We start from the raw sequence: 16,993 nt of genomic DNA on the forward strand, positions 1-16,993 counted from the left end.
ATTCTATCTTCATAATATGCTAGGGAGAGTAGCGGAAGCGTTCACTCTCTTTTTCGCCTCATCTACGGCGCGATAAAGTACCGAAAGAAAAGCTTTGTGCTCTTCATCCACTCCTGCTTCCTTTCTTAGAGTTGATCATATAATTTCATGTAAGTGTCCCCTCTCGCAGCTATCCCCACTCACACGCTCGATTCGCCCGCCGCCATCGACAACCGGAAGAAGGCGGAGCTAGCAACCCCCGAGTAATAAGCTCGGGTGCACAGAAGGCGACGCCGTAAACCGAAAGCAACAGAGGCAGCAAGCGCAAACGCGCGGCGAAACCGTCAAGAACCGCGGCTTCACAGGACCAGGGTCGCCCTCGCTCCCACGACACCATGCACCGCGGCCACCACGCTCGTGGCGCACTCCTGCTCGCCGTAGCCGCCCTGGCGCCCTCGCTGTGCCTGGGCGACGAGGCCCGCTGCAAGGACACGAGCGGCACCTACGAGACGTCGTACACGTGCGAGGGCTTCGCGGACGCACGGGACTTCGGTCGCCACCTGGACCGCAGCCGCGTCCCCCGCTCGTCGCGGGGACTCAGTTTCATCCTGCGCGATTCCCGTCCGCGCGACTTCCCCGTCGGCTGGCTGGAGGGCGTGAACGCCAGTCTGCTCGAGTTTCAGAACGTCTCGCTGGCGTCGCCGGAGTCGTACGACGCGGTGCTGTCCAGGCTCGCCGGGGACGCGCAAGCGTCCTCCGTGGAGCGCCTGGTCTTCAGGTATACGTGGGGACGATGCGTGCGTTTAGCGATGTGTGTGCCAGGTACTTACATGCATCCATGTACTATATGCATGCATGTATGTACTACACTTGAGTATGCGCGAAACAAATGATTGAGGACCTTAAACGAGAAATTGTAAGAGTTGGTTTGAAGGTTGATAAGCAAAAGAAAAAAACAAATGGGCGATTCCAACGTCCTAGACATTGTGCTCGACGCCCTGCGATATTATTCCACAAAATTGCGGACAATCATTTTGGTGCGCTATTTGATCTCCTTGGCTACGTTTTCAAGAAACAAAAATTTTGCTGCCAACTATTTGAATGTTGCCGCAGTGACCGCAACGTAGGTTGCGAAACAAAGAAACAAAAAAATACACCCGCCGGAATATAATACTACACGGAGTACCTTAAATATCTGGCAGATGCTAGAAAAGTAATTTTGTTTTTTTATTCTTCCCCATTGGCAGCCGATAATTTGTCTCACAATGTGGTTTGCACTAAAGCAATACTGTAATTCTGCCCCAATTTCGACTATTTTTTACAAGGTTCTACGCGTTTTGCAGATACTACCGAACTGCATCAAATGGCTGGGTAGTTGGCAGTAAGTGGGTTAAAAAAAGCTATTGAAGTTGATGGGAAATAAGGTTCGAAGTGGAAGAGGCGCAAAGGTTGAAAAATGTGCGAGATGCCTCATGTTCAGGCACACATGCAGGGTGTCGCAACTCTCATGTACCAAGATTCTAAAATATGCAAATGCCGCATAGCTGGTCAGAACTAAAATAATGTTGTTTGTCGTCTCTTGGAAATACTCAGACTAACTTTTGCCTTTTGCCTAATTGCATAATTAGTCTTCATTAATTATATACTTATCAAATATTACGAGTAGATGAAAAGTGCCGATGAGAAAATGGTAGAACAACATGAAAAACTCCCTACCCAGCTTTCCGTTGCTCAGCACGTGTAACACAAAAGCCTTTTTTCCGAGCGTGAAAGAAGCCCGCGAATACACGCAAAGTGCCTCGAGCGACCAGTCCCGTGGCCATTTTGCGAAACATGGAAGCACTCTGGCATAGTATCCAAACGGCCAATTAACCTGGTTAATCTCTCTGCCTTTCATTTCTTGTTGTTTCCGCTCTCTCTCTTCTTTGGGCTTTACTTTTGCTTCCTTCGCCCTGTGGCGAGGGTATAATGAACAGGTGGCCTGACCAGGAATACACGATGGTTAAAAATTAAATTATGGGGTTTTACGTGCCAAATCCACTTTCTGATTATGAGGCACGCCGTAGTGGAGGGCTCCGGAAATTATGACTACCTGGGGTTCTTTAACCTGCACCTAAATCTAAGCACACGGATGTTTTCGCCCCCATTGAAATGCGGCCGCCGTGGCCGGGATTCGATCCCGCGACCTCTTGTTCAGCAGCCCAACACCATAGCCACTGAGACACGATGGTGCCCTCGGCGCAGCAGAATAGACGCCACGGAAAGACACAGCCTACCCAATTTCGAACATCTACGCCGCTTCTTGAACTCTTTGAAACTTTTCCCGGGGTATTCAGTTGGTTTAGTTACGTTTAATGACATAAAGTCCGACTGTTGTGTGTTGTGCCCGACGTGTTCACGCGAGAGGCAACAGCCGAGCGTCTTGGTGTCCCCTGCGCAGCTACGACAGCACGCTTCCGGCCAGCTGGGAGACCCTGCGCACGCTGCCGCGCCTGAAGACTCTCGGGCTGGTCAAGATGAGCGGCCTGAGGCTGGGCCGCGACTTTGGCCTCCTGCCACGCACCGTGCGGGGCGTCAGCGTGCTCCACTCGAGCGTGGAGAGCGTCGAGGAGGGCTGGCTCGCCGAGCTGCCCGACCTCGAGTACGTGGTCATCCGAGACTCCAAGCTCGCCCACTTCTCCCGGAGCATGCTGCCCACGCCCGCGCCCAAGCTGCGGAGCATCGACCTCGAGTGAGTGTGTCCGCGCGGTCGGAGTGAGAAATGCGGGTTGGCAAACGTAGGGGGTGACTTCGTCGCAAGGTGCCTGTGCTGCTTCACGCTACAAAAAAGAAAAAAAAAGTTTCTAAAATAGTAGCTACCACTTCGGTTGCGTAACATTCTCTGATTTTATAATAAATCCAAAGCTCAAACGCGCGAGCTATCCATAAGCTATGTCGATGTTCACTTAGCAATCGCAATTACCCGGAACAACTTGTCGTGTGCTATTGCGTGTGATGGCAACGTTTAAAATATTTTTGGGATCATCTACAATTTCTTTAATGATGCTATGTTGGGAGCCCTGTCTCGCTTTCCTGAACAACATAATTATGGACGACTGGTTCAACACTACAACTGGCGAGGCATTTGTTAGGAACAACTACGTGCTCAGATTTTAAATTCGCGCATTTTACACGACGGCTACGAAACGCTACATGCGGTAATACCAGCGTCCCGCTATTTTGCGACTTTTATTCTTATTGCACTGTCATGACGTACGCTGTAAAAAAAACAGCAATCACTTTTACTGGTCGCAGTTTTATTATGATTAACAAGCCATCGGCGAAATTCAGACATTTCTATCGCTGTGAACAAGCAGAGAAAGCGAGAATTACGAACACCAATGAAAATAATATAAATTGTAATAATAAATTGTTCGTGATAATAATACAATTTGTTTCATACCGCTTGCAATACGTCATGGTGTACGCCTTACAAAATGACGGCCCACCATCATGTTGACGGTTAAATGCCTGCAAACAATGCTGCCAAGATGTTTCTCTTCATTTTCTGCAGCCTTTTCTGCACCGTATGATAATGTATCGCAATCACGCATGTCATCTTTAGCAATATCACGCGTCATTCGGCGACCTTGTTAAGAGAAATTGCGCAGTGTACAAGCACGATGTACTACGTGCTACGAGTTTTATCCATGTTGATGCTTGCCTACGTAACGGCTCTCTAATCCAGCTACTTCAACAACTTTATGTTAGAAGCCGCGCGGGATATGCTAAGGACCCAGCAAAATAGTCAGCAACATTACTCTTGTTATTGCTTCACTTTTTTTTTTATTAAAGGTGTGGTCATTTTAACGCTTCTAGAACAAAAACGGCTTGTGTAATTACCCCTCTCGATAATGTACTCAGCCGTCGGTAATTCTTTAAAATTTATGCTCTTGATGGCCAGCGTCAGGGCGCCCTCATCCTGGCGGACTGGTGACAAGTATAAGGCGCGGAGTGTGCTCGAGTGCAGCAGTTTCCCTTTTGTACCTATAGACAAGAATTTTCTGTTGTCGTAGGTCCCAGCTAAGTTCTGTCGGGAACTGTAAAAACTGGCGAACAAACTGCCGTGGTAGCGCTCAGCCTGCTCTTACCGCATGCTTGCCGTCAGTGTCCACTCCCACAGAGCAAAGAAAATATAGGAGGGAAGAATACGCGACAACCTTGAAGCCCTCCCCAAGAAAAAAGAAAGAAAGAAAGCAAGGAGGAAAATCCAGGGGCTTTCCGAGAGTTCTACGGTAACCACGTGATCGTGTGACACGAGAGGGCAGGCGGTGCGCCGCAGCCCCGGACTCGATGCGCAGTTGTCACAGCCGCTTAGGCGGGTTCCACTTTTCTTTCTTGGTTTTCATTCTCCGACTAGGGGAAAATTCCCGCCGTGCGAAGCGCTGAACGGCCAGCGGAAAGGAGGATGGAACGGCTTCAGAGGAGGTTGGCTCGGTAACGGTATAGGCCACGCCTTCTGTCAAACTTACTACCTTCATGTTCGCTCGACATCAGCAACCAAACCCGCCGTCCCAGCGCTGGCCTTGCCGACACGTGACGACTAGAGTCTGAATTATTACGGGACGGTGAGCAAGAAAGATGCTTGCTTATAACATGTTCTGTACACTGAATACCATTCCTGCAATACAGGGTGTTCCAACTATCAGTCACGGGGACTTCTTTAGAAAATGAGATGGATCACTTCTGCGCGAACAAAACCAAGCACGTACTACATATTCGCAGTCGGGTCTAGCAACCACCAGTTCTAATTTTGTCGATAACATTCGATTAGTTCACTATAATTATTTATACGACTGTGAATTACTATTCTCTTTGCAGATGTATCCATTAACACGCTGTAGAGAGCTACAATTATAGGTCACATTGATTCGTGTTGCCTTCGGCACGATACAATATGCGTGCATACTTTTTCTAGCAGCAAATGAAAGCCTGAGAAATATCTGTAATTTATGTAAACGTTTTTAGCTACCGCAAGACTGTCTCGAGCTCATTAACAGTGCACGCCTGCGACAGGGGGATGTGGACGATCTCAGAGATTATCGTCAACCCCGATATTGCATAGTTCAAGTGAAATATAAGGTTTATTCTGTTACTATTTCCCAGCTCTGCCTTCTGCGAATAGTTCGCCGCACGCAGCTTCTGTGTTCAACTAGTGCGCTTCAGCAGTAAAATGGCCTTAATTTTTTTTTAAGAGCTTGCCACCACACGTGAGGTTTCTTCTTCTTCAGGACCAGTTTATGTTTTCGGCCTCATCACGATGCTAACTTGTTTGGACAAATTCACTCATACTATGTCAATCTTTTCATTCCTGTATTGTGGCTAGTTCAACAGGGACAGACGAATGAAGGAGGTAAAGCAGCCGTTACAGTTCCAGCTAGTGCCCGCTTTTATCTTTTGTCCTGCCTTCTTTTTTAGCCCGTCTGTTAAATTTGTGTAGCTCTCCATGAATGCCTATCAAGTGGCTCAGTTTCTACACTGTTTTCGAGCGTGACTGAAATCTCATTTTCCCTCGCGAAGCTTTTTTTGGGGGAAAAGGCGCCTTGGTTCCCTGTATGGGTGTTAGCATCACATTAATTGTCCCTCATTCCCCTACACGTAGCAACGTTGCGCTGCTGTCGAACAAAATTAACGATGAACGCTTTATTGCAGGCATTGACTGAATGTCAATATTCCTTATCGTCTTTCAGTCTGCTTACCTCGTTCCAAGGCGCAAGGTAGCCAACCGGGCTCAGCCTGGTTAACTTCCCTGCCCTAACCTTATCGCCTGTCTCTCTCTCTCTCTCTCTCTTTTGAACTGTACGGGGTAACGTATGGGGTTTAGATGACAGTGGCGCATTTCTCTTTGGCTGCAAGCTACAACGAGTTGAGCGTCATTCCGGATGGATTCGGCGAGGGATTTCCGGCACTGGCGTTCCTCGCCCTGGAGGGAAACAAGATCACCACCATCGAGGAGCAGGAACTTGCCGGTGTGCTCAGAGACACCAGGACTGTTGTCCTGCTTGGAAGTAAGTCTCGACGAGGGGATGCCACTTATAGATGTAGAGTGTAGAGACAGTGATCTGGAAATTGCGCGCTTTCAGGCAGCTCCATGGTGTGAAGCAACGAGCCACACCCGTTGGAATCACATGAGCATATGACTTACATTGCCATAATTAGCGAGGACGAAGGGCGATGCTTGAACGGTCGCACATGAAAATGCTTATGCTACGACAAGATAACAAGGGAACGCGCAGAAGCTAGAAAAATGTGGAAATACAGTAAATATAAAGGAAATAATAAACAAAATTACAAGAAAGACTGGCTTACGTTCACTTAGGAAAAAGCATGCCGCGCCATTCCAGCCTATCTCACAATGGCGGAAACCTGACAAAATATACAAGGCATCGCCCTAGCTACCTTTGGCAGCCCCCACGATGGCATATTCTGCCATTGAGCACGAGGTGGCGGCTTCTCATGCTAGTGGTAGCGAGATCGGGATGCCTTAGAACACGGACCTATAAAGCGAGATATAAGAAGGAAGAAGAAGCATGTGCTTGCTGCGGTCAAGCTCGGGAAACTATGGAGCATGTTTTATTAGAATGTGAAGACGTCTACCCAGTGGTCGATTTAGGCACCACTGGCATCCTTGAAGCCCTTGGGTTCAGCAGGAGCAGTGGTAAAGTAAACATGTCCGCAATAGGCATTAGTGAGAGCCGATTGGAGCATTGGTGGGAGAAAAGCGGGGAAACGACGAAAGAAGGAGACGTACAAAAGCACAGTTCGCACTAGGGGATCAGAAAATTTGGTTGTGTGAGTTCATGGTGTTTTTTTCTTTTTTTATTGTTTAACATAGGTAGGACATTAGCATGTAGGTAGTATTAGAGCTTGGTAGCGCAACCCACCGCCCCGTTCCAAAGGGGATGCTCATAACATCCATCCATCCATCCGGTAGCGGCCGCTTTCCCATGACAGCTGGGTGCGAAATGTCCATTTTCTTAGATCAATGTACATGTCGGGGAATCAAGGCTGGTCTAGGCTAAACCGGGGCCCTACACTGCTTGTCTCCTCACTCTCCAGGCGTATCTTTGGGATGCGAAACTATGTCAGTTACGAATAATTATTCAAAATCTTCGTGCTAATGGTTTTATAGCGAAGCTGTATATGGCTAGCCGGTTCGTCCGTCCGTCTGTCGCTTCTATGCCGAAAACTTCTGCGGCGCAACCATATGCGCATGCGCGGAAAAAGAGAGAGAGAGAGAGAGAGAGAGAGAGAGAAAGGGAGGTTGCGCGATTGGCTGCGCCAGTAGTGAGTCGTTCTGCTCGCGGCACAATGCCGCGAGCAGAACCGGAAACGCGCTCGTCTAGGCCGTGCCGATGCTGCTGCCCGAGCACAAGAACAGGCTCGTGCAGCCGAGCGCAAGCAGCAACTGCGTACCGAGGATCCAGCAGCCTACCAAGCCGTCGTTTAGTGAACCGTCGGGATTAACCCAGTGATAAACACCGGGGTCGCACGTCACAGCTTCGCTGGTTAGGCAATGCTTGGCATTGCTTGGCTTGGTTGGCAGTGCTTGGGCAATGATTTGTTTAGTTAAACACACATCACATGGGAAGACTGCTTCGGACAGCAAGTAATCACAACGCCTGTTCAGAACATGAGAAAGAAAACTTGGCTTTCTACGCGAACGAGCAAGTTATCAAAATGTACAGAATTACAGAAGGCCTTACTTTTTCCCTTTTTCCAGTTCACAAACGTCGGAGCATACGTGTTCGCCTAATGCCCCGTTCACACTGAGACATTCGGCGTCTGGAGCGGCGCCCAGTTCGGCGGAACCCAGTTCGGCGGCGGCGAGATCCGCCGGAATAACCCCTTCCGCGCCGATCGCTCCCGTACCGATTTTTGCGGCAGCTGCCGCCGGATTGCCTCGCCGCCGCGCGGCGCTGACCAATCGGGGAGCGCGAAACGGAAGTTCCAAAGATGGCGGCCGAGTCTCACGTTATGTCGCAGTCGTCGCAGTCATCAAAGTCCGCCGCGTCATCCACATCCGAAATGCTCATCGAACTGGTGCGCAACCACCCAGTCCTCAACTTACTCTCTGTAGTACTCCACGTCGCGATTTCGCAGGAGGGGTAGCAGTTGCGTTGCGTGACCAAACTGTTCGCGCTCTTGCAGAGCTGGGCGAACCCACCAACGCCGCTGCCGCCGTCTGTTCGGCGAATGCTTCTGCGCGTCATGCATCGCCAGAAAGGTGCTTGCCAACAGGCCGAGCAGTACTGCCTCTTCTTGCTCGGGGTTCATCATTGTCTTTCCAAGTAATGGTGGAGACGCGCAACATAAACACACGAACTCGACGCGAGCGCAGACATATGCGCAATTTCGAGCCGTGCGAACATCCGGGACATCCGCGCTTGATTGGAGGTTAGCACTTTATGGGGCAGATTGCGCTGTATGTCTTTCCAGTGGCGCGGTCCGCAAGCAGTGTGAACTACGCGATTTTCGGCGGCAGGAGAATTCCATTCGCTGTAGACGCAGGATTCCTCAGTGTGAATGTACCATAAGACGAGCATCAAAGAGACATATTAGGGCGGCACGATGTGGTATTGTTGCCTCTGTACACCTTCTGTCTCATTGAAAGCCCTGTCTCAAGATTGAGTTATTAAACTGGCGATGGCAGACACTCGAATAGCCGTTAAAGATCGTTTGCATTTTTTTACGCCTTTGTTAGCACGCGTCCCGTTGTGCGATAAGCAAATGCACAAAGCGACTGTCCTTGGGTCATAACAGCACCTCCCGTATGGACCATTGCTAGCATGCATATTTGACGTGCATATTTAGTGTACAAATTTGATATAAACCCCTAAAAAATATGGGAGGACTCAATCCCACTAGCTCGGCGGACGCGAATCGTTCTGATTCGAAATAAAGTTTCTCACTCACTCACTCAACTCACCATGAATGTCGACGGTAATTAGATAAGCATTCGAGCAATGTAGTCACCCACAATTTTTATGAAGTCACGTTTTTTTTAACGTCTGTACTGGTCGCTGTGAGACTTCAGTTGCTTCGGATGTATCTGACCTACTCCAGTGTTGCTAGACTCTGTTAAAGCACTCGCGAGCCAAATTCACCCTTGAGCATGGCGGTCTGACGACGACTGTAGGACGTGGACGCAGTGACCATGATAGAATGACAAAGAGAAAATGACGTTGAAGAAATGACAAAGGCGGTATGGCGACTGCGGCATAACCCTAATGAGATGATGATTCATAAATGAAAACGATGGTGTAATGACGAGAGCGTGACAACAACGACAGGGGGACAATGGGATGATGACGATGGCGTGACGACGACGGTATGACGACGAGGATATGACGACAGCCGAATAACGAGGATGCAATGACGACAATCAAACGACCACGACGGTTTGACGACGTTGGTAAGACAACGGATACATAATGGCGACTGTCTGACGACGATGTTAATGACGACAACGGCGTGACAACAGCGCATATTAACGATTGACTTGAAACATCATGACTACCATAGAATGAAGGAGGGAATGGCGTCCATGGATCGATGAAGGTGGTATAATGACGACGTCATGACGACAATGTTATGACCTTACTGAAGTGATAGCGATGATAAAACGGCCGCGTGACGACGACGACACGACGAGAATGCTATGACGACGATATCGTGAAGACGATTGCATGACGAGATCGCGATGAACAAGTTAGAATAAGGAAGATGAAATAACCGCGGTGGCGTTACGATGACGGTGGTATGGCAACGAATTCTTAATGATGGCTGTATGACGACGACGGGATGACAACGGTATGAGGACAATGGTACGGATCTGAGTATACGACGACAATGGAATGATGACTGCATAACGAGGGCTCCATGATGACTATGTCTTGTGGACGGCGGTATCATAAGAGTCAGATCACGAAGCTCAAATGAGGACGATTGAACGAACCCCAGGGCATCACTTTGGCGGTGTGACAACGAATGCATGCCGACGTTATGGGGATGATGTTGTAAAGACGACGGCATGACGGGAGCCGGATGACAAAGCTGGAATGGCGATGATGCAGTGAAAACGATGGCATAACGGTCAGGAGCACACACTTAGTGGCCCAATCTATTAGACTGCTTTGGCCACTCCGCTGGCATAGAAGGCGTGACGACGACGCCCTGACGAGACCCAGATCACCCACGTCACGAAGCTGGATTGATGACTATGGAAATGCCAGACCCAGGTCAGGAAGCTAGTTCGACGACTATGGAATTGCTACGACCGTATCCCAACCAAGAGCACTACTTACAGGCCTAAGCTGGTGACAACTTCGACCACTTGGTGAGGGTCAGAAGATAGATAGATAGATAGATAGATAGATAGATAGATAGATAGATAGATAGATAGATAGATAGATAGATAGATAGATAGATAGATAGATAGATAGATAGATAGATAGATAGATAGATAGATAGATAGATAGATAGATAGATAGATAGATAGATAGATAGATAGATAGATAGATCACACTAAAAATACAGCAAGCGTTCCAAGTCTACGATGTCTTTACCACGCTGTTATGACGTCGTAACAATGGTTTCACTGCTGTAAGGACCCTGCGATAACACGGCCATTCATGATGGCTCCCTACATTTCAATCGCAAGTGGAGCTACTATACGTGCCTTCGCTTCCATGAAACATCGGCGGCTTCACTCGCGCGGCGCCTCTCAGCACACTACCCCTATTCAAGCTCAATGTAGCTGGGATGCCGCAAGTGATACAAACTCTCTTGCACTAGCGTCACGATCCCCTTTCCAGTTTTTTTTTTTGCGTTTACATTCCGTGTGCAGCATGAAATAAATTTAAGTTGAAGGTGAGCGCGTCGTCGTTAGCGTTTCTTTTTTACCTATTGGCCCCGTATTTCACACTGTTATAGATGCTTAATCTCCGGGTTGTTGTTGTTTTCTAGGGCGCCCATTTGACACTTGGCTGGAACAAGTCGCGTGCACAAAAATGTACATCGTGACCGTAGATGCTCATGTTGAGCTTTCAAAGAGGCTGCTTGTCTCGTGTTATAGTGAATAACCGAAATGAAATAGACCAGCTGGCAAACTTACTCTTTCCGAACGACGCAGACAACCGCCTCCACTGCGACTGCAAGCTGGGCCACCTTCGGCGCCACTCGGACCGGCGGCTGCGCGCCCGTTGCCACTCTCCGGACAAACTGCGAGGACGCAGCGTGCAGAGTCTCACAGACGCCGAGCTTGGTTGCCCAAAGCGTTAACGTGGACAACGCGAGCACGCGTCGCACTCGATGTATCATCTGTTGCACTTCTTCCACACCATTTCTCTGAAAGTAAATGTTCTCTGCCTGCTTGATTCAACCACGGTTTCCTCTCGAGTCCTCTTCTTGCATTAAACATCTCGCTCACCTCGTCTAGCTGCTTCCGTCGTGTACTTCAATGCAAATCGTAGATATTTGGATATTTGGATTCTTTTGGTATATTGTCCGGCTTGTGCATCCATCACTGGTAAGAACTAGCAGAATACAACATTAGCACCATAAATTTTAACCCATTATTACCACTACCTGGAGTTTGGTATTTCAGAATTCTGATTTAAGAGCGTGAAACTTAGCGGAATGTCCATAGTAATATTTTGGATACGCTGGAGCGACCTTTCAGTTGTTCTAAGTTTAGGTAACCAATTACTAAATGCTTAAGTACTGCAGAAATTATTTTGCTACTTCAATAATGTTTAAAAATTTTAAAACGGAAGCTTTTTTTGCGAACCTTGCCAGTTTTCGTGACCATGACTGTGGCGTGGCTGTTCCCTTAACGGAAAAGCACACCAATCACAGCAAATTATGCGCGCTAGGCGCGCCGGTTGTTTTCTTGCACCGCCACGAGATGGCGCTCGCATTCGCGGAGCCGGTGGCGCAAGCCACCACCCCGTTCCAAAGGGGACGCTCATAACATCCATCCATCCATCCATCCATCCATCCGGCTGTGCGGGTGAACGAAAAAAAGACAAGCAAAAAAATTGAAAGCTCGCCTTTGCGCAACCACGGCTGCACGGTAATGAGGTGTGCGTGCGTGTCTGTGCATGCATGTGTGTGTGTGTGTGTGTGTGTGTGTGTGTGTGTGTGTGTGTGTGTGTGTGTGTGTGTGTGTGTGTGTGTGTGTGTGTGTGTGTACTCGTTGAGTCTCTTTAGGCACGCACACAAAAGTTCGCTGTATATAGATTACAACTGGTTGGATTTTCTGCATTTTTATAGTATGTATTTGGCATGGACAGAAATGTAGGGGAAATTTTTCTTAATATGAATTCACATTTAGGCTTTGTGGGGTAGAAATGTTATCCATTTTTATGAATACGTAACCTATGCGGCAGCTTTTTCAACGCACATCAGTGTGTTAGTTTATATCTCTTATCTTGGATCAAAGCTTGCAACCACAAATAACCAGTCCTCATTGCCATATGTAAGCCGAGAAGTTGTTCTGCGCCCTTCCCAGCACAAGGTACATGAAGCGCTCGAAAATCTGAGTACAGAAATAAAAGTTAGATTTCACTCGAACTCTCATTTCGTGCACGCACGACTTCGAAGAAACAAAGGACGAAGGTTCTCTGCCCCATCAACTGTTCAAGTTGACCACCGTGTTGATGCGCAGCCGTGACCGGACACTGTTTCTGTCTGTTTTCCCATATCGCCTTTATCGTATGCCGAGAGGGTGATGTTCCTGAACACCGCGTGCTTGTGTCACATGTGATGCATCATTCTACACAGACCCGCAAATAAACTCTGTGCATGTATGAACTTGTACTGTGCGTGTATATGAACCGTAGCGTGTAAACTGTGCCTTATTAATTGTTTTATTTTTGTGTGCACATCTGCTATTCCCAAATATTTGCTTGACGCAACAAGCAGCAGCCGGCACAGCTTAATGTCTCAAGATATTAGCAACTGTAAGTTGCTAATACCTTGCACTTGCCGCGAACTCCATTTTTCTAAGAACCACTTTCTTCTTTCGTGAATTAATCACTGCTAATTGGTGGTGTGTCACTGTTCGTAGCTCTGCACTAAATACTGACACCTGTTAATAGACGCATGCAGGAAGAGCACTCCTTCTGCGTGTCTCTCTCGCCTAGTGTATTTTTTTTTTGGCTGGAAACGCTATTGCATGAAATATGCATTATTAGAAAAGAATTTCATGTCTGTAAGATGTGTTACGCTGACGGGATAAACCTCCACTGCCTTCTGATTAGTATTGCGCACGAACACCTGCTTATTACATGCATATGCGTACTCTAGCACAACTCGCGTTGGCAGAACTTCAGCGTTCATTAAAGCAGATTACCTGAACAGGCCAAATACACGAGCTAGTTAATATAATGCAATCATATTGCTCAAACCTGGCATTCCTGACAGAGACGTAGCCGGTCGGCAAAAGGCACCACCAACCGTCAATCTTACGAGCCTTTGTAAAATGTTCACTCTCGGTGCCTAAAGAGCATCATGTGATGAGAATAAAAATGCAATTAGTACTGCAAACTCTTTGCACCTGTGACGAAGAAACGGGGCGATACATTTCATTGGCCATGAGAGCTTAGCACTCATGATCAAAGCGGCACCTAACTTGCACTCCTTAGGGCGACACCCAAGTGCAAGCAAAAACTCCAAAATGAACACGATTAACTTATCGGCATAAGGCGAATCGCGCAATGTGCTGTTCTTGTCGCAGCCAATGAAGCACTTCTTGCGAGGAAACGTGCGGTGGCGAAGAATGACCATGAAGTACAGCGTTACTGTCTGGCGCGAAGTTGTAGAAGTGATGAATTATTGTGATCCACGGAAACCGCTCACATCGCTTTCGCCCCACCCCTCTACTCACGCATTGATTAATGGCAAACAGAGAGAGAGCGAGAGACAGTGGGGGAGAGATGAAGGAAACTGCGGCGCTATAACGTAAAACTATTCCAAACCTTTCTATTCCAATTCTGTAATCAGCCCTCCGCGATTGGCCAAAAACTTTTTTGGACAACCCCCACTTCACCTGTCTGTCACGCGATGTCACGAAAACCTCCCCATCTGATATGACGTGTACACACTGATTATGCATGAGTTGACCGAAAAAAAGATAAATAGTTATTTCTGATTCGACGCCTTTTCGCCATTCGCCCCCAGCTATTGATCAAAAGTTTTTGGGCTGCACCCACTTCACCTGCCTGTCACCCGACGTCATAAAACCGCAAAAACTCACCGCGTCAAAGTGACGTGTACGCATTAAAGATGCATTAATATGCCGAACAAAACTGAACTTTCTTCTGAATAGCCGCAGGCTGTCCCAATCCGAAAGGAATAAAAGATGGCTGCCGCTGATCGCTCAGGCGCTGGCTACTCGCACCTGCCGGAGAGCATGGGTTTATTTGCGTATAATGCCCCAACCACTGGCACGCGCTGGAAAGCTTCGGCGTGCGCCGAAGGGTCAAATGCGTCAATGCGTCGGTCGGAAACGCGCTGAAGCGGAACGTCGCGCAGCGATTATGTCTTCTGCCGATGCTTGAAGTTTGCCGACGCGCGGCGAAGCTGTGCCGGCGTGCACCAATGAGAGGCTGCGACGAGTCGCAGGCGTCAACCAATCGGAGGCTGTGGAGTCTCCGGCTGCCTAAGCCTGTAATGGCCGACCGTGGGAAGACGCCGGCACCAACGATCGTCCGAGTTTTTTGGACGCACGACGCGCGCGACCGTGTTCCTGAAAGACAGTGTTGTAATAGTAGGCCGACAACGACACGACCGACCGACCGACGACCGTGAGTTGTGGCAGTGCGACGTGGATCCGAAGCGACTTCGTACGACGCCGACTAATCCAACCTGCCCACTGGGTTCCGCCGGGCACGGTACGATCGTCTGCTAAAACAGCCAACCGAATCACGATTGCCGCAACGTCTGTGCTTGTTGTGTGTGCATTTTGTTGTGCTCAAAAGGAATGGAAACACGTTTACGAGCTCCGAAGTCTGGATAATCAACACTCGCCTATCGCCGATGTTGTTTACGTTACGCGTAGGCCTAGCGCGTCCATCGAGTTCGTAACTGGCGAGTGAACGAACTCACCTGAGAAACTCTGTCGAAGGAAATGAATTTTCAGGTCCGTTTGGTGCTGCAGTGATTTAAAATATGGCACTCTTGACTTCGTGTGACCTGTGATGAGGTGAATGAACCGTGTGGAAGTTGGGTTGGTCAACCGCGGCGTGTTTCGTGTGGTGTCGGTTGACTCAAGTTTAACGGGCAAGCTCTGCGCTGTTTCCAGTGGTAAAGATAACTTCCGCCGAACTATTGGAAGTACTTACATAATCAGCCGTGCCGCCTGTTTCAGCTGACACTGCGCTCTTCTATACGGCATGTGAATCCAGTTCAGTACAAGTTCACTGTACTCATTCACTGACTTCTTTCTAGTGCGTCCGTCTTTTGGGCTAGTTGGGCATAAATCGCTCGTGTAGCAATCAAGAACACTGACGCACTGAAGCATACGTGACAACGCAGTCATGTTTGAGTCAGTGTGTCGTTATAGTTGAGCACTGCAAAAAGAAATTATCTGTTTGCAACGTGTGCCCTGTGTGCAGTGCATAGCAGGACCTGCATCATGCAAGACCTATGCATGTAGCAGCGTATACCACGATTGCTTCGATGCCCGCCTCAGAAGCAGCAAGTACTGAGTCAATGAAACTGTAATTGATTTTTTATCTCACTTTTTGCTTATGGAAAGTGTAGATGGTGTGAGTGCATTGTGGGGAATGTGAAAAGGTGTCATCAGTGTTTTGTGCAGTCAGTATGCTTAAACTACTGGAATCCATTCAGCCTCTAGTAAAATGTTTCTTGCTGCGATACTAAAAATTGTACTCAGGACAAAGATGTACTCAAAACCAAGTTACTAATGCATCTGCGCAGAATGTGTTTGATTAACAAGTTAACGCTCCACAACAACAATATGCCGATGCACAACATATGTGCTTACAATAAATACATTCCGTAAAGGTGAACGACTGGGCCTACAATATCAAACTTCGTAGTAGCACCGTAAAAAGTGCTGCCATGCGTATCAGCCACAACGAAACTGCTGCACGTCCAACCTTCTTCCTTGGAGGCACTTCTATAAAGACTGTTCGGGCCCTTCCCATTCTGGGTGTAGCATTTAGCTGTTCTCTCAACTTTTCCGCATATGTCACCAGCACTGTATGTAAGCACCGGCCCTTTCATGAGTTTGTGTCCCTTGTCTCCCTTCCCTGATGACCTAAGGTTTTCCGAGCACTCTACACTTCTATCATTCTGTCACGACTTGAGTACTGCTCATCAGTATAGTTCCCGTGCCAAACTCACGACGCTAAGAAATTTAAGCTTGTTCAGCGCCGGACAATACGTACCCTTTACTCCCGTCTTTTCGGTTGTCACAAGCTCATGCCAGCCTTCGAGGATTGCCTCAAACCCCTCAAGTAGCACACCCTGCAATACCAACGCAACATTGCACTAGTCTATACTGCAGGGTGTTTGACGTCTCTCTGGACAGCACTAATCTTTCTTCATTTCATCTGAACAAGTGGTCAGCACAGCCTGAGCCCTCATCACGCCTCTATGGCCCGACACCACAACTCCATGATTATATCTGGCATGCAGAGCTTTCTCTCCACCCCCCTGGCGATTTGGATTCTCCTTCCTTGGAACCAGACTTCATTGGCACTCCTGTGTGTTGTGCACCTGTCGAATGTGTGCGTGTGTGCCGTGCTGAGTTATTGAGCAAGTGTGTGTGCACGTGGAGGGGAAGGAAGGGTCTTCTGCATCCTGCAAATTCCTGCTTTAGATGGCTGGTTATCAGATGCTCTAACATACAGACGTCAGCCTTCTTTTTAGTCTAGTGTGCCAAGTTACCACTAAGATTATTATTATTATTATTATTATTATTAGAATCATCACTTTGACCACA

The 16,993-nt window shown here is 48.2% G+C and overlaps 2 protein-coding genes across 2 annotated transcripts in view; one reads left to right on the forward strand and one right to left on the reverse strand.

Moving 5' to 3' along the window:
• LOC139052112 (thiopurine S-methyltransferase-like) overlaps positions 1-11,220 on the reverse strand; it is a 190,769-nt gene extending 179,549 nt beyond the window's left edge. The window contains exon 1 of the mRNA XM_070529211.1: positions 11,135-11,220. The gene's annotated coding sequence lies outside the window, so the exon portion shown is untranslated. The remainder of the gene's footprint in view (positions 1-11,134) is intronic.
• On the forward strand, positions 226-11,864 carry LOC139052111 (carboxypeptidase N subunit 2-like). The gene is made up of 4 exons (XM_070529210.1): positions 226-757; positions 2,420-2,710; positions 5,875-6,026; positions 11,153-11,864. Exons 1-4 carry the CDS (start codon positions 375-377, stop codon positions 11,299-11,301), a joined length of 975 nt encoding a protein of 324 aa, XP_070385311.1. The 5' UTR covers positions 226-374; the 3' UTR covers positions 11,302-11,864.
• The last annotated feature ends 5,129 nt before the right edge of the window (positions 11,865-16,993 follow it).

The sequence above is a fragment of the Dermacentor albipictus genome, unplaced genomic scaffold, assembly GCF_038994185.2.
Source record: "Dermacentor albipictus isolate Rhodes 1998 colony unplaced genomic scaffold, USDA_Dalb.pri_finalv2 scaffold_19, whole genome shotgun sequence".
NCBI classification, from domain to species: domain Eukaryota; kingdom Metazoa; phylum Arthropoda; class Arachnida; order Ixodida; family Ixodidae; genus Dermacentor; species Dermacentor albipictus.

Coding starts and splice junctions, on each gene's coding strand:
- LOC139052111 (XM_070529210.1), top strand. CDS start 375: ATGCACCGCGGCCACCACGCTCGTGGCGCACTCCTGCTCGCCGTAGCC. Junction 758..2,419: donor GTGGAGCGCCTGGTCTTCAG/GTATACGTGGGG, acceptor TCCCCTGCGCAG/CTACGACAGCACGCTTCCGG. Junction 2,711..5,874: donor CTGCGGAGCATCGACCTCGA/GTGAGTGTGTCC, acceptor TTTGGCTGCAAG/CTACAACGAGTTGAGCGTCA.